This window comes from Gavia stellata, chromosome 10 (assembly GCF_030936135.1).
Source record: "Gavia stellata isolate bGavSte3 chromosome 10, bGavSte3.hap2, whole genome shotgun sequence".
In the NCBI taxonomy this organism is placed as follows: Eukaryota; Metazoa; Chordata; class Aves; order Gaviiformes; family Gaviidae; genus Gavia; species Gavia stellata.
The window spans coordinates 12760841-12785686 of record NC_082603.1 but is presented as its reverse complement, the minus strand read 5'-3'; the positions used below and the strand labels follow the sequence as shown (position 1 = coordinate 12785686).

At 37.4% G+C, this 24846-nt stretch overlaps 1 protein-coding gene across 7 annotated transcripts in view; it reads left to right on the top strand.

The window, feature by feature from the left end:
• The window catches only part of NTNG1 (netrin G1), a 156422-nt gene that overhangs the window by 113470 nt on the left and 18106 nt on the right, over positions 1–24846 (top strand). Inside the window, exons 5-8 of one of the 7 annotated variants that reach the window (XM_059821834.1) lie at positions 1788–1853; positions 3775–3834; positions 9016–9183; positions 14657–14794. The exons of 1 other annotated variant lie outside the window; for it this stretch is intronic. In XM_059821834.1, the coding sequence (XP_059677817.1) occupies positions 1788–1853; positions 3775–3834; positions 9016–9183; positions 14657–14794 (432 nt within the window). The remainder of the gene's footprint in view (positions 1–1787; positions 1854–3774; positions 3835–9015; positions 9184–14656; positions 14795–24846) is intronic. 5 more of the 7 variants (XM_059821835.1, XM_059821836.1, XM_059821838.1 and 2 more) reach the window with 5 other exon arrangements.

Below are 24846 nucleotides of genomic sequence, written 5' to 3'. Positions count from 1 at the left end.
CTTTAGGTCAAGCCTAAGTGTTCCTAAAACTACCGGAACTTCAACAGTGAATTAACTGTGCAAGTAATTTGTCTGTGTGCGCTTGAAACTTCTTTAACACAACCAGTCAGTCAGTGTTTCAGGAGGAGAAAGAGAAGGAAGGTGGTGTCTCAGGTACATGGCATTATAGTCTTTCAGTGGGCTAGGGTTATCATGCCACCTCAGTAAGCACGGCTTTTAGATACCTTTTGTCATACACTCTGACTATTGTGTTTGCACTTCCTATGTGTGTGAATTGGTGGATCTGACCAGTAGAGGCAGGTTATTTTTGATCAAAACGTAGACTGTTTGAGAATCTACCAAACTGACTCAGTTTTTCTTTATTCTGTGTTCTTGATTGATAAGAAAAAAGCACAAAAATGCAAGAATATAATGTAATTATGTGATTATATCACAACTTGACTGATTCAATTGCAGCAGACTACCTAACAGTAAACGGCACAATGCAGGTCATCATTCTGTTCTTGAATTGTTCTCTATGTGGCAGGACTTCTGGGACAGCCATGCCCACCCAGCCAATTTCTCTTCACCCTTGACAAATGGATCAGAAAATACTATGGAAAAAAAATCATGTCCTCCTTGCACATCAGATGTTTGAAGCCCCAGTCTTTTTGCCATAGCATCCCTGCAGGTCTTCTGCTAAGGTGGACGTAACAGTGAAACACACCTTCTTCCAAAAGACCTATAAGCCTAGACTTTAATGCCAGCCAGGTTGTGACAATGCAATCTGCTCACTACCTAGCTGAGTTTCCTGTAGATAGAAATGAAGAAATACCTCTCTCCCCACTAATATCACCACTACATAGGCTGATGTGACCATTAAGGAAAATTCTGTTCAGCTCAGAAAGGATACAACCACTGCAGTAACTCACAGAAGGTGATAAAAACGTGGTCCAAATCTGATGTTCAAACCTAGGCAGATGAAAACAGAAAAGAAGATTATAACAGAAAAATAAGGAGAGTATAAACACCAATACCAAATAAATACCAGATCAGGGCCCAAAGAAAAGCTTGCTTTCCTCTTCCCGCAACTTCATCGCCTTTACTTACTCTCAGCTTCAACACCGAGCACCATTCTGCTAAGGATTATCACTCCCCACTACCCCAGCCCCAAAGCACATTGACCAAAGAAGATGAAGCTCTAAAGAGACATAGCTAATTCTTTTGCTGAGAGACAAAATGCTTCTACATGTAGGTAACACATTTTACATCAAGCTGTAAAATACGTCAGTAGAGATGATAGGAAATAGATACAACACACAAAAATGTGAGAGCAAAGAAAAGGCCCACTTTACTGGTAAATACATTTCTTCTGATAACAAAAATATAATTCACTCAAAAGACACTAAAACAGGATGTTACGGTAAAATATGCATCTTTGGTAAGAAATCCGTATTTGTCTGATACTGTCATTTTATCTCAGAACAGATTTAACAGAATATGTTCCTGTTTTATTCCTGGTGTTAGAATCACATATATTGGTCTAGGATATCTTCTCATCAAGAAAAATTATATTTTAAGCCACGGAAAAGAAATGGTTATGCACAGTATTTTATGTCCATTTGGTGTTTTGGGAATCATCAATTGCTTGTTTTCTTGTTCACTGTGGAGTCATGTACTGTTCAAGTGCAACCTAGACTAGTCCAGTAATGGATGTTTGTAACCTATGTCTTTGTCCATATGCTTGCCTGTTTAGAACAGTATCACAGATGTAAATAACAAAACCTGATTTTTCCTGATGCATGCAGATCCTCCAAAGTTTGATAGGATATGGCCGAATATTTCTTCCCTTGAGGTTTCTAAACCAAACCAAGGTAGGATACTGTAAAATTCCTAGTGGTCTAAAATCACTGAAATTGCGTTCAAGCCCATGGTGCCACACGGTGGCAAAAGTAGTAACAATGATAATCCAACTCATTTTTCTTCTGGTGCTAAGTAATGCTATTCTCTGAGAAAGTAACCATAAAACAAACTTTACCTGAAAAGTCTTCCAACACTCACGTTATGCACCTCATCACCGCAAAAAGTCTGGAAAAGTAGATGCACAGGTTATAAGTACTGATATTCAGAAAGCCCTGGATAATGTTGGACTTGTTTAGACAGCAGTCTTTATTTTGAGTAAGTTTCGAGATTCTTGAGTGAGAAAGATTGTCGTTGTCTACATCAAACCCATTTTTAATGTCTTGTTTCCACTTTGTTTTCGCAAGTGAGCTGAGAGGCATTCTCAGCTTGCGTGCCATCCACAATACAAGCAAGTTCTCTGCAGGATAGACTCATAGTTTTCTGCAATTTGAGTTCCACACAAAAGATTACTCACAGACTGTGGCATGATGATTAGCATTAAAAGAGACAGAACAACTTTTTAAGATGACTAATAAAAGTAAGATTCTTTTTTATTTGAAGTTGTATTCAGCTATACTTCACATTTCAAAATGATTGCTCATTATAAAAAATAACATCCTTTTGTTCTCCTTATTTACTGCCCTTTGCTCCCAAAAAAATCCCTGCAGAAATCTGGCCTGTAGCTTGCTTTAACTGTTCAAAGAGTGTCCTTTCTGTGCTATAACACATACAGATGGAGAATAAAATTAATGAAAAGGTGATACAGAAAATAGCTACTAAAGGAACAAGATGTGCTGGGAATCTGTTGGGGAATTACATTGGAAAGGCTGTAGTTAAATCCATTGATCACGATGATAAAATCAAAACATATGCACATACATATACAATCTACCATGTTGTATGTGCAAGTTTCCATGTGCCCAACAAAACAGAAAATACTAATTTATCTCTGCTTTCTATAAGGATTAGCAATGCATTTCAGTTTGCCTTATTCACATATATTTTAAATTAAATATCCCTGATTAAGTGATACTTAGCATTCCAATAATTTCAATTTGCCCATGGTATGTTTTCCAAGCTTTTGCATGTGTTCATTAAACAAACAAACAAAAAAACACAGACTGATCTCTGCTTCTCTGCTCTCTGTGAGGATTAGCCTACATTATTCACAGGAATTTTAAATCAAAACATTCCTGTTGAATTGATACTTCGCATTTCTAATGAATTTCATAGTTTAATTATACTCCTTGTGATCTAAGACTTAACTTCATTGCAAAATACATCTTGAACAGCACAAAATTATTCAGTGTTTCTTCCCCAAAAATAAGAATTTTAGTAAATTTAGCTTTCACATTTTGTTAGGGAGCACAAAACACAAAAACTTAAAAGCATCTCTGTTTAGATTACATGTTTGCAGCATATTGTTACAGTGTTTAACATTTATTGTAGATTAAATACTTCAGTCAAGGATAGTGTATGAAGAGGATTATTGCAAAAACATGCCTGTACCTAATATTATTTTATTGTGTTTTCTTTGTTTATGCTATTAGGCCAGAATAAATATGCCTGTAAAAAATCCCTTTGCAGATCGCTCTGGTTACCATATAGTAATGGTCATGGCTTGGGAGAAAACCATCAAATAACCTCTAACACCAAACTGCCCAAGTGTGTAGATGTGAATTACATTCCCTTTCTTTATCTTGGATATTACAGCTCAAATGATTCAATAGTTGATAGTATATAACTCATTTTCCCTAACTTTCACCCTTTCCTTACAAAACAATAACCATTGTTAAAGTTAATTTAAAAGTTAGAAAATGAAGACGTTTATCTTTTGATTTGTTCCTGTATGATACCTTTTCTAATTCACTGTTCATTTTATTGCCTATCCAGTTGCTCCCAAATTAGCTATGTCAACTGTTTCTTCTGTTCAAGTTGCAAACCACAAGAGAGGTAGGAATTCTTGGATTCATACAGTGATTCCATAGTGCTCTGTGTTGTGAAAACATTGCACTGTATGAATCTGGAATATCTGTGAAGTGTACCCATTAGCTTACTGGTGAGGCATCTTCATTGACAACAACGGAAGCATTAAGTCACGTAAACATAAGCCATACAAAGAAAATAAAAAATATGCTTCTTAGACAGTCGCTGATGGCATATGAAGTGACATGGCATTTGTTGTGAAAGGAGTTAAATGTAAGAATATGACCATTCAGATTGTTGCCCAGAAAGCAAATGATTGCTAGAATCTCGTTTTCCTCACTGCTATGCATAAATTGTAAAAGAGGATACATAAACAGATTAGTTGAGAGCAAACAATCCATTAAACGTATTGTCCATATGCTCAAGAAGTATCTGTAAATGCCGTGGAGTGTAATGCATAGTTGTCTTTTAATGCATTGTAAGTGTGCCTTACATCTTCATTTTATTGTAACGGTGTGCAAATTCAGAGTGTAGGCATTACGTTTTGAACTGATGTTTCGGTGTTTTATCAAAATATGGAATTATATGGGCATAATGAAGGATGTCAGTATTCGCTCTGACTTACAGGCAACCTGTTTCATTTGCATATCTGTCATTCACAGTCTGAACCCTGAGATCTTCTCATTGTTCTTCCTCATCAATTTATCTGTAAAGAGTGTGTATAAAGATGTTTTGTCTTTCTGTAGCTATTGTGAATATCTCATTATTCATGAAATACTTATTAACAAGAAATAGGGATATTAACAAATGTTTGAACTTAGCTTGACCCATTTGATGAGATCATGATAATGAGCCATACTGTTTGTTATGAAGCAGGTCATTTCTAAGGTTACAGTGAAATCTCCTTTGTTTGCCTTTTGTTAGTGTATAGAGGAGGAACACAGAGTTACTGGAAAATGAAAAAGAAAAAATATTTTAATGATTTCTGAATACACTTTTCTTGAAATACTCTGTGCTTTTAATTATAAAATGACACTGATAGCTGTCTCATGCGTTACCTGTCTTAGTTTAAAAATTATGCTTTCCTTCCATGCGTGTTTACTATTGTTCCATGTGATGACGTTTCATGTTTTGTTGGTTGCAGCTGAAGCTTCAGCTGAACCTTGTCCCCACAGCACAATAGTATGTCATCTCAAAGATGTAAATGCGTAGCACTATAATCTGGAAAAAAAACCCCATTCAATTTATAGAAACAAAACAATTAAATTATCAACCTCTTTATGAGCCTCCTTGAATGGGTAATTTTATCATACTTTCTACAACAGGATCAAGATTGTTGCAATAGAATCCTTGCATTGGAAATAGTCTTTAAAGGCTTATACAGTCAATCCTTCTGTGAGCTGGCAAGGGGTTCGACAATTCCTGAATCATCCAAAGACAATTATCAAATCGAACATGGCTATCTCTTCTCCCTTTTTCCTTCACATTAAACCTATCTAGCTACTTTACCTTTCCTCTGAGGTTTTCTTTTCCAAACCATTTACTCCTTATTGTTATTCAGCTTTAAACTGTCTCCAGTTTATCTGTGTCTTTTCTGACATGTGGTACTCAGAACTGAAAGCAGCATTTTCTAGCACTGTAAACTCATGTCATTTCATTATTGGTAAACCATGTGCAGCCTGATTTTGATACTATCCCCCACTTCTTTCAGTGATTGCATGGCTTTGCCAGTGCATGAAGGTGGTTGGGCTGCTAGCCAGAGACATGTGCCTAAAAACCTTAAGCTGTGCTTCTGACAAGTCTAATAAGGAGGCTACTTTCTGGTCTTGGTGTGCTGGTTAAGGTGAACCATGTAAGCTAGAAAGGCCATAGAGCATTGAGAGGTATTAGCTTCCCAGCCAGCATGATGCTGAATGCAATTCTACATGTTATGTTTGCCTGGTTTAGGGTAGCACCTCATGTAGCCAGTGGAGAAAATAATTCTATTTCAATCATATGAGGACCCTTTACATAGCTTTTTTTATAAACACAGAGGGATGTAAAAATGATTCACTGATCAGGGCAACAGCAGTAAGCAAAGTAAGTTCATATTATTTCACTAGCAAAGTGGGGAGGAGAAACAAAAATGAGCAAAAAATTGATTTAATCATTACTTGCCATGCCTTTTTTTTGTTGTTGTTCCTTTACGCCATTGCTAAACTTTGATCAGATGTTAGACTGGTTTTGAGTTAACTAGGTTTCTTCCTATACCATGTAGCACTTAGCAGTCTGATGATCAAGATTCCTAGAGCTTTCCTATATCTTAGTATAAGTTAACTTTGGGACAAAGGCTTTCTTTCACACAGCATAGTTCTTACAAAAGAGCAGTACCCATAGGAATGCAACCAAGTATAAGAATTGGTCTCATTGTTTACCTTTAATATTGATGAGCCACATCGGAACTTTAGTCCTCCTGCATATGTTTAGGAGCATGTGTGTACATCAAACTAAGTCCTTTGTAATTATTAGATATTTCTGCAGTCCAAATCATAACTTGGAACAAGCCTTGTTACAGAGTGAATTACTTTATGTGCAGCTTTGTTTCTTGTGCTTTTGTAATGGCTAATTATGTGTAGTAGTAATATTATTGAAGGTCATATCACAGTTTCAGAGTGGAAGTAGTGCGGTCATTCATTCATAGAATATTCTCAATTTCTTTCTGCTACTTTAAACACAAAAGATGATGTAGCATAGTCTGATTTACTGGCACTTCTTTGTAGTCCACCTATTTTTGAAACATAAAAATGTAGTATTCTGCTGCCTATTACTGATTTGAAAAACAAGGTAAATTATTTCCTCTAAATTGACCTACAGTATGTTTATGTTTAGCCACAAGTCTGACAAACATACCAGTACAGTATTGTCTCACCAAAACAAATTGTCTAATGGTAGCAGAAGACAGGTCCTTTGGCAGACAGAGAGGCTAAGGCAGCACTGCTTCTGAATCTGAGATTCAGACAGATAGGATTGCTTATGACTAACCAGTCTTTCTTATTTTAAAACTCAAACACAAAAACTTACAATCGTAACAATTTTCCCTGTGACTCTTGTTTGCTAGTGCTAGTTTCCACTTTTAGATCTGTTGCCTCTGCCCCACACAGGCAGTTTTTACTCGAGCAAGGTGGATATGCTAGGGGAGAAATGCTGCTGGGTGGCTGGCTGAGATGCTGAATCGCACTGACCAGCTGCAAAAGACACTTTTCCTCCGCCCTCAATTATGTCAACTGGTAACATACTGAGACTGATACACCAAATGTTTTACTGTACTCCAGTGGTTGTAGGCCTCAAAATTATCAGATTGGTGTGAACCACAAACCATCGGTTTACCAGTATAACACAGAAGAGAACAAGAATGCATATATGTTAACTAAATGTGTGTATGTAAATTGAATTAATGTTTCCTAGCAGACAGGCAACTTTCTCAGGATTGAAACATATGTTGTGCTAAGCATTGTACAGTATAAGAAAAGATGCAATCTATTTACAGTCCACTACATCAGACAACAGCCAAAGAAATCTGTATGTATTCAGAGGGCATAACATGCTCATAACCATGTTCTGGTATTGCTGTTTCTTTATAAAAATACAGACAGGCACAAATATTCTGACACCCTCTGCCAACAATCAGTGGGCTCATTAGGGGCCCCAGCATAATCAGCAGTATACTATAGGAAAGGCAGCACAGAGGACTTGGCCCTTGTCATGTATGGAAACATTTTACACCCTCTGCCTCAGCTTTATCTAATTACAGGTGAAGTTAACTTCCAAGACCTTGAAGCCCTTCCAAGTCACTGCATCCAGTACTCCGTTACTGCAGGAAACATACTGTAATCTCTTTCACCAGTTAATAAACTACATCTCTAAAGCATCAGGTTTTTGCTACAGATTGGAAGAGTGTTCGAGAACCTCAGCACCCTAATGGCTAGATACCATCTCCTAATTTCCAGTTGAAATTTCTCAACAGCCAGTTAACACCCATTTGTTCCTGTGCCAGTGTTGCCCATTAGTGCAGATACTCACTTAGGATGGCAGGCGGCTATCTCCTCGATGTATGTATAGCCCAGTGGTATCCCCTGTCTTCAGTTTCCTAGACTAAACAAGCCAAATTGTCCTCATCTTCACTTTTTAAATAGGCTCTCTACTTCTCTGATCATCCTAATAACCTTTCCTGCATTCATTCTGGGCTCATAATCTCAGAGTTGAGTGATCAGACTTACACAAGCTTTCTAAACAAAGCATAGCTGTGACTTCTATAATGATATTGATACATTTCTAATTTCTACTTCTTTCTGCATAAAACGAAACACGGCTTGTGATTAAAGACTAAAAGGCACTAGCATTCTATGTTTAATGAAGGGGTTTTTAAAAAGCGGCTGTCACGCCAGCTGCATTTCAGATGGCTGCAGTAAGCATGCTTTCTATTCAGTACACATTTCAGAATTGTCATGATCTTTTCTGGCCCACATGTTTTTCATCTCAGAATATAAAAACGGGTTAATGCTTACCTCAGAATTACAGTAGAAGTAGCTCTTAAATAACACCTCTCTTCTTTCCTTCACTTCTCTGGTAATTTTTTTTAGGAGGTGCTGGCCAAAATTGTCAAACTAGAGATTTGTTTGGTCTTGAAATAAAACAGTCTGGTTCCCAAGGTGCCTACCAGTTACAGTACCCTGAGTTTAGTAGTGTTTTTGAACACTCACCATTTATGCCAGAAGAAAGCTTTTATTTTACTTACAGTTGTGGATTTAAGCATGATGAAGTTTGACCATTTTGTCCACTGTATTTAATATTTTTAATATGAGAAAGTTTTTCCCACATCTTGATTTATACTCATCTCAAATGTGCAAAAAGATGTGCGTTTCTATCAGTGGAAACTGAGCCTCCATACCCCTGAAAGGTTTACAACTGCAAATGCTTCAGTTCCATCAGGTCTGCCAACAACAGCCAACCTTCGACGTCATGCCATGGTTGTTGGGTCACGCTAACCTGCCTGAAACAAATTTCACTTTCATTGCAGATAAACGTCTGCTGTTGTCCGTGTTACATTGATTAACATGTATGTGCCATTCATTCATATTTCTATTCATGGTTCATTTTTACTAAGCATGTAATGTGCTATTACTCTGCTGCTGTATACATTTTGTATACATTTCTGTTCTTCCTTGAAAGACTGTGAATGCTTCGGGCACTCCAACCGGTGCAGTTACATCGAGCTGCTCAATACGGTCATTTGCGTGAGCTGTAAGCACAACACTAGAGGTCAGCACTGTGAGTTATGCAGGCTGGGCTACTTCAGAAATGCTTCTGCAGAGCTGGACGATGAAAATGTGTGCATAGGTCAGTCCCGGGATAACTGCGGCTTTTCTTCTGTGCCTTTTCAGCTACTGGCAGCTGCTAGGGACCACTGCTGCTTACTTGCCAGTTGAGCCAGAATGAGCTTTTTCAATGGATGAGAACATCTGTGTAGACTTTTCACCTCATTTCCATTGCCCCTGTAGCCCCCAAGGAGGTATTTTGAATCTGTATGTGACAATGAACCTCCCTGGCTGAGGGTCCTGGGAAGACTTTCCCCGGAAGCCCCCAAGAAACTGATTGTGCTGTCCTTCTGCAGGAGGGAGCCATGCTGGAGCTGCGCATGTGAAAACTGAAGGGTTGAGTCATAAACATCCGTTTTCCCAGTCTCACTTTCGGAATTATTAGTACAGACTCTTGAATACTCGCCTGGAGACCTACAAAAGTTGCCAGCTGCATAAATAGGATACAGGGAGTGGTGTTTATTAACCCCTTTTATTCACTTAAATTTCATAAAAACATGTTGCAGCTAATTCTGCTCCCAGGCATAGGGTGGTAAATGCAGTGTTACCTCCCCTCTCCATAGAGGAGAAACTGAAATTATGCCCATGTGGTTAGGAGCAGCATTTTGTCAAATCAGTTTGACATGATGTCAATTTAGAAAAGGGATTCCTAGGTGAAAATGGTGCTTTAGACCCTGCATCTGCTACAAACATCCAAAATGCAGAATTAAAGAAAATGTCAGAACATAATAAAAAAAGCTTATTAGGAAAAAATACAAGATCTTTATCACATAAGAAGAATATGCATTGTTCTCATATCACTGCAGACAGCATATAGCAAAAGTTAGGACACTTCAGGTGTCCTAACATAGTCAATAGGACAATGTCAATAGGAACCAGGTAGCCACAAAAGGTGCTGTTCTAATAACAAACAGGGGTGGATAATTTATTACAAAATGTTTCTTATAGACATAAGCATCAGCAGAACCTGTTCTGGATTTCATTGTGATTTTTTTTCTTTCCATTTTCTGAAGCAAAAAGAAAGAGTAGTTATAAGAATTTTTTCATGGCAAAACAGACTACAGGTGTATAAATTATATTTTAATACTCTTTATAATCCATTGCTGAGATTCAAGCCAGAAACTATTTAGGTTGCTATTATTTGTTTCAGTCTGCAGCTTGACAGATTTACATTTTATTTCGTGACAAACACCCAGATCCATCCACGCACTGCATTTCACGTGTTCTTCTTTTAACTTTGCTTGGCAACACATTCAGAAAATTCACGATCTCCTTCGATATTAATTAGTCTGAGCTAATAAGAACTTTAGTAGGCAAGTCATGATTTTGTATGACTGTGCTGAGGAGATTAACCCAATCAAATACTTTTGGAAAAAACCCACTGTCCCTCATATTTGTTTGATGTAGATGATGGACATCATCGGTATGACATCAGGGCTGTGTAATTTCAGCTGCCTAAATAGGCCTAATGAATATGACACTAAATTACTCTGTTTGGGATTTTTCATCAGCTCATTCAGTAAATTGTTTTTCCATGTACACTGAAATGCTAAGACAGCAGCTGTAGCTATCTAAGACAAGGAAGTTAATAAACCAGGAGTCAAAAAGAAGTAAATTTTAAATTAACTTGCAAGTGATGTGTTTAGAATGTCTGTGCACTTTGAAATTGCCCAGAATCTGCAGAAATAAAATATAAAAACCTTTCATTTAACAAGAGTCTTTAAAAAAAAAAAAGGCAATGTGATTCATTTGCTGACTTTCCCACCTTAATGCAAGCAGAGTTCTTTTGCGCTCCCATGAGAACTGAACCATGTGAGATGACTGTAGGATCAAACCCTGGATTGCTACGTATTAAGTAACTTGTCTTAAATAAATAATATTCTTGTTGCACTGAGACAGTTTTCAGGATCATAGTGATCATACTGCATACAGAATGTATGTATCCTAGCTGATTTACCAACTTAAGACGACTTTCATATTACTTCTTGTTTAACGTCAGTGAAGTGAAGCAGATACCTCAGTGCTTTTCAGAAAACAGAGAAGTTTGTGCTTAAAGTGCTTAGGAACTGGGGCTCCTAAGATTTAATCCTGCAAAGCGTAGAGTATTTTCACCTCTGAGAGAGTTGATGGATTCGCCATCCTTCTAGGTCAAGCACAAAGAGTCTTGCTCTATTGGAAATGCTCATTTCTCTTTTCTCTGAGTTTAAAAGCAGTGTTTGGGTTTTAAGTATGAGTGGAATGTTGGCATGAACATTTTAATAAGCAGATTTCCAGTTACATGTGCAAGTCTTATCCCCGCATGAAAGTCTCATTTTTCCAGGCTAATTCGTTCCTCTTCAGCCATATATGTAGAAAAGTAAAAAATGTTTGGATAAGTTAGTTTAATGGCAGCTAACAGGGCTTTGGCTCTGATTTATCAAAACTACTTACGTAGTTTTCATAAATATATATGGTAAGTACATGGATAACAAATTTGTGAATCTTAGCCATGCTAACTAAATGGAGAAAATGTAAAATGTTTCATTTTTAAAACTGACAAGTTACAAAGAATTGAAATACTGAGAAGGTTTTTACCAGTGAACCAAATGCAACACATTATACAGTGGGCTTAAATCTAATTTCATTATGCCCTTAATTTCTTTAGAAGCAAAATAAATTTTATTTCCTAAAATTAAATATCAAAAATTTGTGGATTTGTCAGTGAACTGCAAAGTTACCTTATATGGGCAACTGCAGTTTCTAAAGAAATCAAGGTATTTTAAAGTTAAAATGACATGCTTACAGTGAAAAAGAATTTAACAACTTGAAGAGTTTTTTATTTTTACAAGGTCTTGATAAAGTCCTAATAACTCTTTATTTCAGTGAATACACACACTGGCAAGCATGGATAGCATGGAAACCACCAAGTAGACCCAGAGTAATAAAAAAAACTTAGGCTTAAGCTTCGGTTAACACCTGTGAGACCTTTAGAAACCCTAATGATACATGGTTAAGTAAACCCTGAGGGTTGTCCTGTAGCCACTGTCAACCCAGACTGATAGCAGCAAGCCTGCAAGCTTCCGCCCAGTTGCCTAACTTTCTTTTTTACTTATTTTCATCATGTTTTGTTGGCAGCATCACACTGATACAGTGAATCTCAGTGAACAGATGACTACTACTGTCATCGTCCTGTCCTTCAAACAGTCACAGGATGGAGGTTAGGAGGAAAACTCCTTCCCAGTTCAGATCTGCAGGGGTTGTTTCCCCACCCTGGAACCTGGTGTCTGGTCCACTTATTAGGATGATCTGGAAAAGTTAATTTAATGTTACTTAATGCCCTGTTGTAAGGGCATTGGAGATACTGACTGCCTCCCTGTGGCACACTGGAATTGTGGCTTTTGAGCTTTTTTACATCTTAGAGTATTTGGCAGGTCTTGGGAATCGTTCCACAGCCTGCGATACTGTGTTGGACAGCGAGCTTGGATGTTTGGTGGACTTCTGTAGGTTGTATATCTATGGTGTCAATTGTGTTTTGGGGAAGATGGAGGCTAGATTCAGTTACTAAAGGTTACTGGGTCTGTATGATGTTCTGATTTGATCTAATACTTTTGTAAAAGGGCCTGGCTTAAAGTTTTGTTTCCACCATCTACTTTCCCTTAAACACCGCAATATGGGCCCAGTACATGTTTATATGACAGAGTTCAGTAGGAAAGCTTTCACTGATTCAGGGTCAGGTTCTTGTTCTCTGGAAAACACAACATTATGTATCTATCACACTCAATATCACAGGCAATAGATTTCTTCCACAAACACTTGTTTGAATTGCTGTAACTCCACTGTGTCCAACTAAGCTATTTCTAATGTACAAGAATTGGGCCCTCTGTTTCTAATGTAATTCCAAGCTTTTTGTCTTTCAAGGTTTTCTATAAATGCTCTTCAAGCAAATTTTACTTCCTGCATTCAATATGTAGCTCAGTTCTATGCCTGTTTACATAAAAAATTCATACATCTGATTAACATCAGAATTGCCAGCTTTTCAAATGGCACTCACTGTGCTATAATTCTGCTCAGCCTTGCACAGTATTTTTGGTGTGTCAGTTTTCAACTTCATTAATGAATGTTGCTAGCTAATTGACTCTATTATTATTGTGGAATTCTGTTTGCCAAAGGTAACTATTCTTCTTCAGCATGCCAAATGTTCAAAGTGCCATCTGTAATTTGTAGTTAATAAACACTGAGACAACAGTTGACAAATGTCTTCCTGGTAATTTTTTTCCTGTTACAGTTTTTCCTTTGGATTTTTTTTATATTTTACTTCCTAGTTCAACTCCATTTTGTCATTTACAATATCGCTGAGGTTTAAGCTAATGCTAGGGAAGAATTGCCAGAGGTAGTCATCAAAGTAGCACTGATTCACAGACATACAAAGCCAGACTCCCAGCAGGTTGCCCAGATTCAGGAATTGATTTGTATATCTTTTGCCTTCAACAGCAGCAGAGATCAGATGCTGCCAAAATGTGTCTGTGGTCTCAGCTGACAGTGGAGTTACTCTGGGTCTACGTGGGTCTACATACAAATAAGATACAGCCCTTCATTTAAAAAAAACCCCACACTGAAGAACAGGAGTGCCAAAAATGAGCTCTGCTAGCTGCTGTCTTGTCTTTCTTCAGCTAGCAGAAAGCTGAACACAGATATTGTAATCGCGTTAAAGAAAAGGGCTGTGAATGAACAACACAGTAAGTGTTGTGGGAGGAAATGGGTTACCCTAGTCATTCTTTAATTAGGTGAACACATGTGGAAAATACACAGTGAGGAACGAGCCTCATTGCATTTTCCATCTGCCCACTGGGAGGTGAGAGAAATGAAAATGGCGGCATAAAGCCAGTTCTGATTAAGTTTTGCATTACATTACTGCTCACCTCAAGCTTTTCATTGTGGAATATGTAAAAGGTTTATTAAAGTCACTGATAAATACAATCTCATCAATTTAATGGCAAATATCCACATAAATTATTATACTGCTCAAAACTATAAAGGAAGACTATCTTGGAAATAAGTAAAGTGCATTTATATAGCCCTGTAAAGACATTCAGCACTTCTGAAAATATTGAGTAATATAGATAAGCCTGTTTTAATAATGCGAAACATTTCACCCTGGTGGCACATTGATATATCCATACTATACAAAGCTTTTCTAATGTTCATTAAATTGTCAAAAACATTCTTACCAAAAGAGAACCTGTTACAATCACTTATCCTCAACGAACACGGTATCTTCTGCCTTTATATCTTTTCTGTTTACTTTTTCTCTTCACATCATAAGATGTCTCTTCCTGAAATGACATATGCGAACAAATAAATGGACCTATAGTAGTTATATTCACTACTCTAGATATCCTTAATAGACAGTCTTCCTTTACCTTTAGCACTGGAAATGCACCCTTTATTGCTATTGAATGAATTATCACCATATGTAGACCTGAACCCAGTGTGTATGTGTTGTCTTGTTTCTGCAGACTGTTATTGTAACCCTTTTGGTTCAGTCCATGATCGCTGTAATGACAGAGGATTTTGTGAGTGTAAGGAGGGAACATCAGGGCCTAAATGTGATAAATGTCTGCCGGGATATATCTGGCACAGCTTGGGCTGTCAACGTAAGTAACTCAGAGTCGCCCGTCTCCTGCAACTTCGCTGCCTTTGCGTTTGTATGCTATCACGTGCAGCTACTTAAGAGCAGAAAATGAGCAAAACGCTCTACGAGCTGTAAGAATGCCATACTGCCTGAACCGTTTTGGAGACTCCCAGATGAGGACAGTAAATTGACTGTGCCATCCATTTATTTCAATAGGCTTTCAGTGTCCTCTCTCTTTCTCTTGCTAATGCCTGGAGGAGCTCCCACTGAAATACGCCAATATGCATGTCTTGCCAGCTGTGAAATAAGTTTTGTATGCTAAAACATCAGCATATTAACTCCAAATCTAAAATTCTTACTAAAAGACAAAAGGTGATTTCTCTGCATGTTCACTTTTTTCTGTACTAAACTTCAACTTCTAGAGGAACTTAACTGTGCCTTCATACCTTAAAACTATGTCCAGGGACAATAAAACTGCAGAACACTGGCTCATTACCTGTTATAATTAGTGAAAACTAGATAAAAGCTAAAGGTAAAAAAAACGGAGATATACTTAACAACCTTAAAAATAAGAGCTGAAATTTTGCATAAATACTGCTAGAGCAGATGTTGTTTCAATGGTTAGTTGTATATTTAGCTTCTCTTCTGGTTAACAGGTCTGGTAAACAAGTGAGTGGAAATACCACATTGGTATATACAGGATTAGACTTCTATTGCAAATTTCTTTTGTAGTAAATTCTTAAGATTCATTCTTTCTAACTGTTTTGATCATCTACTTCCAGAAACTCTGGAGAGTCCTCTCATGTTTTTCTTTCACCTTTTCTCCCTGCCTCCCTGCAGTCTTACATACACACACATTAAAGAGATTTCTACAAGATCTTGCTTTTAATTTTTAAGAGTGAGAAACACAGGAGAGAATGTAATTACTGACACCAATTAGCTAAATATTATAAAATTGGCCATATAGCCATGCAAATGCTCTAAATGCTCTAAAACAAATGCAGATCCTATATCATAAACTTAAAAAAACCCCAGTAAAGCTAGAGATTACCACTGCCTCTCCAAGTGATGGGTACCTCTGAAGTAGAAAATCTGGGCTTGTGACAATTCAGCAAATACATCTGGAAAGAAAACCAAAAAATAAAGAATTTCAGGAAAGACTGTGATAATTAACCAATTAGCGTTAAAGCTAGTACACGAAGAGCAAGGAAGTTTGCATGAGCAACACAGTTAAATGTTACCCGAGAAAACTGGACTTTCTCAGCTTCTGCCAGAAAGCTCGTGTTTGTATTTGGCAGGTTATTTAAACCATACTTTTCACATGTGGTTGTTAACTGTAGTCTCATTTTCTGGATGCTTGCACTTGAGTTTTGATTCACAAAATTATTGAGCACTTAACAGTTGCAGCAGAAAGCAGGCGAAGTAGTCTTTCAAATCTCAGCGTTCTGTATTACTAATATTTTGAAAAATCAGATCCTAGGTATCTCAAAAAAAGCACTCGGAAATCACAGGATCTCCCTCTGCCTTGCACCCCTTATGTAGAAGGTGGTTGTCACCACCCCTGTGCCTTATCCTAGGTACTGGCAAAATAAGCATTAGAATTTGTGAAGCATTGAGATATTGTTGTGACAGGAACCACAGGAAAAAAAAATGAAAAAGGAAATCAATGTGATTCTCTGCAGTAGAATTTGAATAAAGTACAGCAAACACCCTGTCCACACAGTGGGTCTAAAAAAGATACTAAGCAGCTGAGATGTTGAACAGGTCTGGAGGTCTGTGGAGCAAATTTTAGTCATATAATTAATATAATAATATCTATAGCAGCTTGTCAAACCAATTGCTTATTAAATGCAGTATTTCCTATCTTTTCAGGTTTGGACATTATAACCCCAATAATGTTCTTTTAATGAGGATTTTTTTGAGCCCAACATATAATTAGGCTGATTTTAGCTGAATCAGAGTATTTGTAAAAGCTTTAAACAGTTTCTGGAAATGCAAGCTAGTGCCTTTATATTTGCTGACAAAACTAATTGAGTTTTCCTCACAGTGTTGTAATTTTCTGAACAAATCTCAGTCTGATTGTGTAACTGTTAGATATTCTCCAAGTTTGACCAAATTAGGTAATCAAATTCAGAAGAAAAACAACTAGATGCGGTTGTCAGTTTTATGGAACAGACATCAAATTGCCGTGTTTTACCAAGCATACGCTGATTTAAATCTCATTTCAAGTCTTTTCATGGAGGAACAGAATTCCAATTCATTTAATTTTGTAGTGTGGCCATTTGAGCAAAGCTCAAAAAGATTATTTGTCTGGACATGTGGTGTGTGGTTTTGATCTGTTTCCCTGAGCTTGTGCTGTATAGAAATGTATATATGCAAAGATGGATACACACACACACTCAACAGACCAATACGTCTTTGTTTACTTTTTGTTACAGATAGCCTATTGGCATTATTACGAAAGTCTATTCTTACGGAGCTTTGTTGCTAAAAATCATTGACCTAGGGCAACCAGAAACTTGACCTATAAATAAATAAATTAAATCTATAGTATAGCTAGTTTAATTACTTGTATGACTGTATTATTAAATGGAGTGGCTTAGTTTTATATATTAGTAATCCTATTTGCGAAAAACCAATGCTAAGGTCTTGTGGCATTTTCTAAGGCTCACAATACATCATTTGATAAATTACTGTTCATAGTCTATGTTATACCACACATGGGCAAAAGACACAGAAGCTATTGTCCTCAGAAGTATTCATTTAGGTACCTCACTCTTACTGATTTAATCTAAAACCTTTAAGGATCTAGGCAGAGCGCTCATCACTTGCGTCTCTGTGCACACAGAGGTCAGATGCAATTTTAGACTTTGCCTCACAGATAAAAAGCACCATGATAACAGCTGTTATCTTATTAAATGCAGGGTTTATGCTGCATAGACATAGCGGTCAGCAGGGTCTGGTTGGTACAGAAAGGTTTGCTGCCTTCAGAAAAAGGCACAATAGATGCAACTGTGCCTTGCGCTACTTCTAAGCCCTGCCCCAGAACCATTCATGCCGCAGGCGTTCTGCGTTGGGGGAAGCTGCTGGGGTTTAGCTCTCCGCCTCCCTCCCAGATACCGACAATGGTTTTCTCACCAGCACGCATACATAGATCAAAGTGCAAGGAATGAATTAACAGCCTGGTCCTGAAACCCTTTTAGAATTCCAGAAACATGAGAAAATACATAGCTGTATTTCATTTTTCTACTTTATAGAAATTAAATTATTTCCTTTAAAAATTAACATTAAAACAGAAGAAAAAGCTCCAAGCCTGGCAAGAAATGTAACCAGCAAGTACACCTGTTTTGGGCCAATCTTAAACTGAACATTGTGCTTTGTGATAAGAGGAACCTGTAACAAAAGGTAGAAGCATTTACACACACAGAACAACTGCCTGAGTTTTTAAAAAAACGGATGAAGGCAAAATTTTAAAAGCAGGAGCATTCGTTTGATTTTCTAAGCGTACTGCTCATAGTCTTGCGTCTTTTGTATTTCTTGGCCATGACATTTCAGGTGACTGAATTATGTTACATACATAGAGGAGCATTTAAAAATAACACCTTTTAATTTCATGCACTAAAGAATTGATTCCAAAACCAGCTGTATATTTATCCAATCAGGCAAAGCAAAAGTGACTCTTTTGCCAATCTCAGTTTACCAGCACAGCTCGAATTTTCATTAGGCGTGATCACCCCACAGGGAAAAAGGTGAGGAAAGATCCAATGATGAATGTTATTCACTATCTCCCTTCATATAGTCAATGAGCAAATAGAGAGATTGAACCTGCAGCCCCACAAAGGCCTAGACCGAGTACAAGAGTTACCAATCGTAGCTTGTACCCGAGTTAAATTCAGTGCGTAATTTATTGTGAATCACTGTTTTAAATCATATTGGTTCAGTGGTGTAAAGCTGAAACAATTAGCGAATGAGTTTTCAGCCTTACGTCAAGCTCTGAATAGTTTAGTTTATTTTAGCCTTTTTCATTCATTTTAAATACTTACTAAAGCAGGCAAAGGATTACACTCTTATCTTCAATGCTCAAACTGCACCCTGTGCTTGTATCTGTCTTCCAGACTGAACTTGTATTACTCTGCAGCCTATTAGATAATTCATATTCTGTCACAGTGTGCATTCAACTTATTATATGATTATTTAAACATAAGATTTTGTGTGTGCATTTTAGCATGTGTTACAAATGCTAGAAGCTGAGGTATTTGATCAAAATAGTCATGCAGATTGAATTGCCAAAGAAAATCAAACCTGAAATTGTAACCCTGGAACTTATATTAACGTTTGCTTTTAGAAATTTGTGTTTACAATTCAACAAGAAAAGATGGTAACATTACCATCCATTTCTTTAAAAAAAAAGAAAAACCCAAAAACAAACACCCAACCACAAAAAAAAAAACCCAAAACCTAAAACCCCAAACTTTCTTGAAACAATATATCACGCACTTCTTTCTGGACAGATGAAATACATAAATGTAATAGTCTCCCCCATTGAAGGCTAGAGATCTCTTATACATATTTGTACACAGATGTATCCTGCGTGTCCTTCAATACCTACACATTGAACTTGTGCCTGGGGAACTATACTCTGTAAAAAGAAATAGAAGTTCAGAACTGGGATGCTCTGCCTTCCAGTTCACTTTTGCAACTGCCTGTGTGGGGAGCCATAGACAATCCATCTGTATCTTTTTACATCTTTTTACCAGTAGCCGTTTTAATGCTTTTAGCTGGTCAGGATGCAGTGGGATTTCCCCTCTGCACAAGTGCTGTATGTACTTTCAGTTCTGGTGTGTTTTGGTGCCAGGACTGGTGCTAGTAAGTGCACTGCCACACCTGGAGCTGGAGGGAAGTAAAACGTAGAAAGACTTTACTGAAAAGGATAAAGTTCTGATGGGGCTGAACATTGCTGTCCCCAAGGAACAATCTGCCCCTGGTCTTTATACCTGAAATACTGATTTCACAATATCTATCTTACATGATTGTTATGCAGACTAAAGAAATTGTGTGTGTATAGGAGTTTGGATGTAAGAGGAACAGACTGTATTTCAAATGGCTCCAAATTTAAATCCAGAGTAATTCTCCTTAAATCAGTCCAGAATCCCACTGCTGCAACTCAAGGCAAAGTATGGCTTACAGATGTAAGACAAGCAAGGCAAGATTACAAACAAAATTACAGTGGTATTGGGCCTGATTCTCAGATGATGCAAAACACTGATTCCACTCACCTCAGGGGAAGCATACTAAGGACTTCCACGTGTAATGCCGTACTGATATCCTGGGCCTGTTAAACCTGAGAAAAGACAATGGGAATGTGCATATTAACACATTCATTCCAAAAACACGACCCACAGAATAACCATACAGATACAGGGATACATAGAAATTTGTTCACCAAAGTATGAATATCATGGAATGGTATTATTTTTTAATGAGATAGTGGGTTTGAAGGAGAAAAAGAAGGTTGATATATCTCACTGGGGTGAAGGTATTTCAGTCAGAATAAACATGTTGGAACACAAACACTGTATTTAACAAAAATGATTAAGTGAAGCATCTTTCCTCTATGAAGAGCACAGAGTAGAAGATGAAAACACAGCATGCTTTGTTATTATACAGATCAACATAGTCACTGTAGCATACTTAGGTTGGGGATCAAGTCTCAGGCTGCTTTTAGTACTGCTGCCTACACAGTGTATGAAGTATTGTGGAAATGGAAGAACCTGCAGAAGGAATAGACTAGAAGGGCATTGGTGAGAGCTCAAGGACATTGTCTCCGTGTCTCTGTGGTGGTAGGCAGGCTTCTATGAACAGGATGAGGATTGTGATTTAGGTAACACCTGTGTGTGGGGAAGCCGAAGTACATAACAGGTCATAAATCAACCAGAGAATGAGGCATAGAAAAGGGGGCTAGTTAGCATAGTTAACGTCTCATTAAGAGGCACCAGGCTCTTAACACACTGCAGCTCTTCAGGAGATTTACTCTGATAACCTAGTGATCAGATTTGCTTTCTCCAAAGCGAAGAGAAGTGGTTCAGTAGCAACATTTATACACCTGACCTTTAACAGAACAGTTTTTCCCCAGCAAGGTGAAGGATTGGATCGGAACAAAGAGGTTGTTCTCCTCTTGATCTTGCCCAGGTGTCAGCTTCAAAGTTGCTATTCCGTGGCTGTCTAAACTGCTGTAATTGCAAGTGCTGCAATCCCTCTTCTCCCAATTCCCAGCTATTTAGTCCCACACCCTTAGCAATCTCTCAGGCACTTGTTTGACCTTTCATTGAACCATTTCAGATCTAACTCAGTAGGACACTAACCAAACAAGAATAGTTTTCTGCTGTGTTAGTTCTGTGATATGAATCAGCAATGGGCTGAGCAAGCAGGAGCACCCTGGGAGAGCATAACCCGCTCAGCTGGGGAGTGGTGTAACCCCGGCAGCCAGCAGTTAGGCTGGCCTGGGCTGCTGTGCACCTGTAGCACAGCTGTGGGATCAGTATTCTTTTTCCATCATTAGATCATTCATGTTGTAGTCTAGAAAGTTGCTGGTATTTATACCAGACAAAGTCACATTATTTCAGATGGATGAGCCGGTGGATAATTAGGGAAACTTCCTAAAAACTTTTTAAAAAAAAAAAAAAAATGTTCTATACTCTTCCAAAAATAGTTATAAACCCCACAGACCTACAGAAAAACAGCTCTCTAAGATTCTCTTGTGCTGAAGCAGAATCATAACTTTTTACAGACGGCAAAACTAGGATTCTGCATGCAGAGCCAAAATGAACAGTGGTGACAGACGTGAGCAGAGTGCATTTCAAAACAGCCCAATTTAAAAAGAGTGAATAAAATTTCTAGGGTCTTCAGTATTTTTGGTGCTGTATCATGGGAGGGTTCTGAACAACTAAATATTAGGAAATTCATGAAAAGTTAAATAAGTAACGTTATTTGTTTTCTTTAGCCAGATGATTTAAAAATGGTTAATATTTGATATCACCATGATAAATATTTTAATATAGTATATTGCAGTCGGTTAGGAATAGATCAAAAAGATACAAAGTAAGCTCCACTAGATAAACTTTTATTAGGTATATGAAATAGAACATAAAGCTTGATAGCAATTACCATTTAATCTATTCACATTTGGAAATGTATTGAAGGGGAAACTTATAACTCAGTTAGTTGTTATGAATTATTAAATGTTCATCTGAACAGTGATGAGCAGGACTGCTTTTCCTCTGAAAAATCTGTCACGCTTTCCTTTTAAGCCTGCTCAGTGGCCATAACTTCTATGTAATTTGCCTGCTCGCTGCCTTTTTACGAGGACAGAAATAAAGAGATCAGTAGCACCACAGACACACCCAGATGGGACGTTTTTATGAAGGGGCCTTAAAAGGATCATTTAGGAGTAAGTAAAGTAATCTCTATCCTACTTAACTGCAGATAAAAACTACTGACCTGAGGCAATTAAAGATAGTCAACACTTCCTATCTTGACATGGATGCAACTGATGGCATTGCTGACACCAGCACATCCTGATTATTAAGACTTCAGTAGTTACTGTTTTACCTTCCTTTATACGTGCAAATACAAGTCTCAAGTTCTTTCTGTTCACAATGATGGCAGTATGAAAACCAGAAGCTAAGGTCCCCCAGTGTTATTAACAGTAAAAAATGCCTTTTAATATTATGCATTAATAAATAGATGCCATGGAAGTAGGTACACCAAGATTCAGTCTACCTGTAAATTTAAATTTTAGAAGACTAGCTTCCACCTTTAATGGATTTCCAAGTTATTCTAAGTACAGGGGCACACCTGATATTAAGGTGTGTTTCTGCCCTGAAGTTGAACATGCTAAAAGGGTGTAATCCTAAAGCAATCAGCATTTCTACACTTCAGGTTTCTACTTCTACAGAGCTGAGTATTGTAGTATCTAACAGCTAATGAACTCAAGGCTTTTTAATTACATATCACTACTATTTGAGGTACTTAGCAAAAGATTTTAGATGCCTTTACTCATTGACAGTATTTGTTATGAGTAATCTATAGAGGTGAAAAAGCCCCAAACCTCAGACTGAAGGTTTTAAAGAAATTTAGTTGAACTAAAGGAGTTATTATGTAGTATCAATAGGTTGAGTTACTGAAAATAATCAAGACCTTTCAAGATCTGAGCTCTTAACTAAAACACTTCACAGAAGTGCCTTTTTACATTTCCTGATTCCCACTTCACCCTATTGTTTTCTGACCATCTTACCTAGCCTGTTTTAGAGCTGGTCTTCAAAACCTTTCACTCCTGTGAGTGGTGTGTCTTTCTTCATGCTTGCATGCTTATAGACAGTAGAACATCTTACAGTAGAAAATGAGAAAGCCTATACTGAGTTAGACCAGGGATCAATTTATCCCAGTGTCCTCTATTTGACAGTAGTGGGCTCAAGTGGCATTTCATTCAGCATAGGCATCCAAACTCTAGGAAGCTACAGCTTACGGATTTTCTTAGCTGAAGAGTTCATCAGTACCTTCATATTTAGTTGATCTCAGTGAGGCTTTCACCCACTAATTTGCCTAATCACTTCCTGAGACATTCATACTTCTGCTACCCAAACGTTGTGGGCACAAGTCCATGATTATGCAAAGTGTAATAATAATAATTTCTTTGTTTTAACTGGCTGGCTGACAGTTTCATTTGGTACTTCCTAGTTCTTGGGAGGAAGAGTTAATAAGAATAAATGAATAATCATTTCCAATTCACCTTTTCCATAACATTTCTGATTTTATAGATGTCTATTTTATTTTCCTTCAATCTGTCTTCCCTTTCTTATGGTGAAGAAGCCTAATCTATTTAATCTCTCGTTTTACAGGAACTGCTTATATCTATGATCACTCTTCATTCTACCTTTTTTGGTAGTACTATATACCTTTTCAATATGCAGGACTTGATGCAGTGTTCAAGAGATGGGCGCATCATGAAGTTATGTGGTGACGTTGTGGTGTTTTCTGTTTCATTCTTTTTTTCCTGTCCTAAAAAATTGAAGAATCTATTTGCCTTTTTGACAGATGAACAGCATTAAGTCAACATTTTCAATAAAATACCCTTTTCTAAATGGTAAAAGCCAAGTATCTATAGGGGTCCATTACTCTTGAACACTGAATTTCATCTACCATTTTATTGTGCTGTCACCCAGCACCTTAGAAATTCTTCTCAAGGTCTTTACAGCCACAATACTTCTGTAATATGAGCAAACTTTATTACATTATTCTTCATTCACTTTTCTAGCACAATTCTGCTTGTGTAAATCCTGACACAGTTCTTACAGGACTGAGTAGTAGTCTCTGACATTTATTCTTACCCTGTTTCCTATTATTCAATCTGTGATTATTCAATGAGAAAAACAAAAAAAACCTCTTTTGTTCGTTTCTTTGAAAAACACTGCTGAGGGATCTTGTGAAATACTTCTTGGAGATTCAGGAACATTATCAACTTGACCATTTGTGTCCATATGCTTACTGATTCCTTAAAAAAAAAAAATCTACTAGGTTTGTACACCGTTATTTCCCTCAACAAAAAGTTCACTCTTCCATGCTCATCATGCTCATTCATCTATCTGCTAATTCCATTCTTCATTACAATTTCTATCAACTTGCTTGCTGCAGAAGTTTTACTTGCTAGTCTTTAGTTCCTTTCAATCTCCTTGGAGCTCTTTATAAAAATCACATCTGGAATAGTCTCTTCTTACAGTTACTCAAGCCTATCTTGGTAATTAAATTAGCAAAATCACAGGTAACAGTCAGAAATTTGTTTCTGCATTTTTTCAAAATTCTTGGATCAATATTATTTGCTACTAGTGATCTGATACAACAGACCATCTTCCATTTTTTAAGAATGGTTTGTATAAACTTTGAGACACACTTCCCATGCCCCATCAACATAGGCAGTAGCCTGGTAACCTCCTAAAGCTCTTCCATAGTTAATACTTCGTAGATTTTTCCCTTCCCTACCTTACACACCATTTGTTTGCCCTAGAGACATCCTACAGA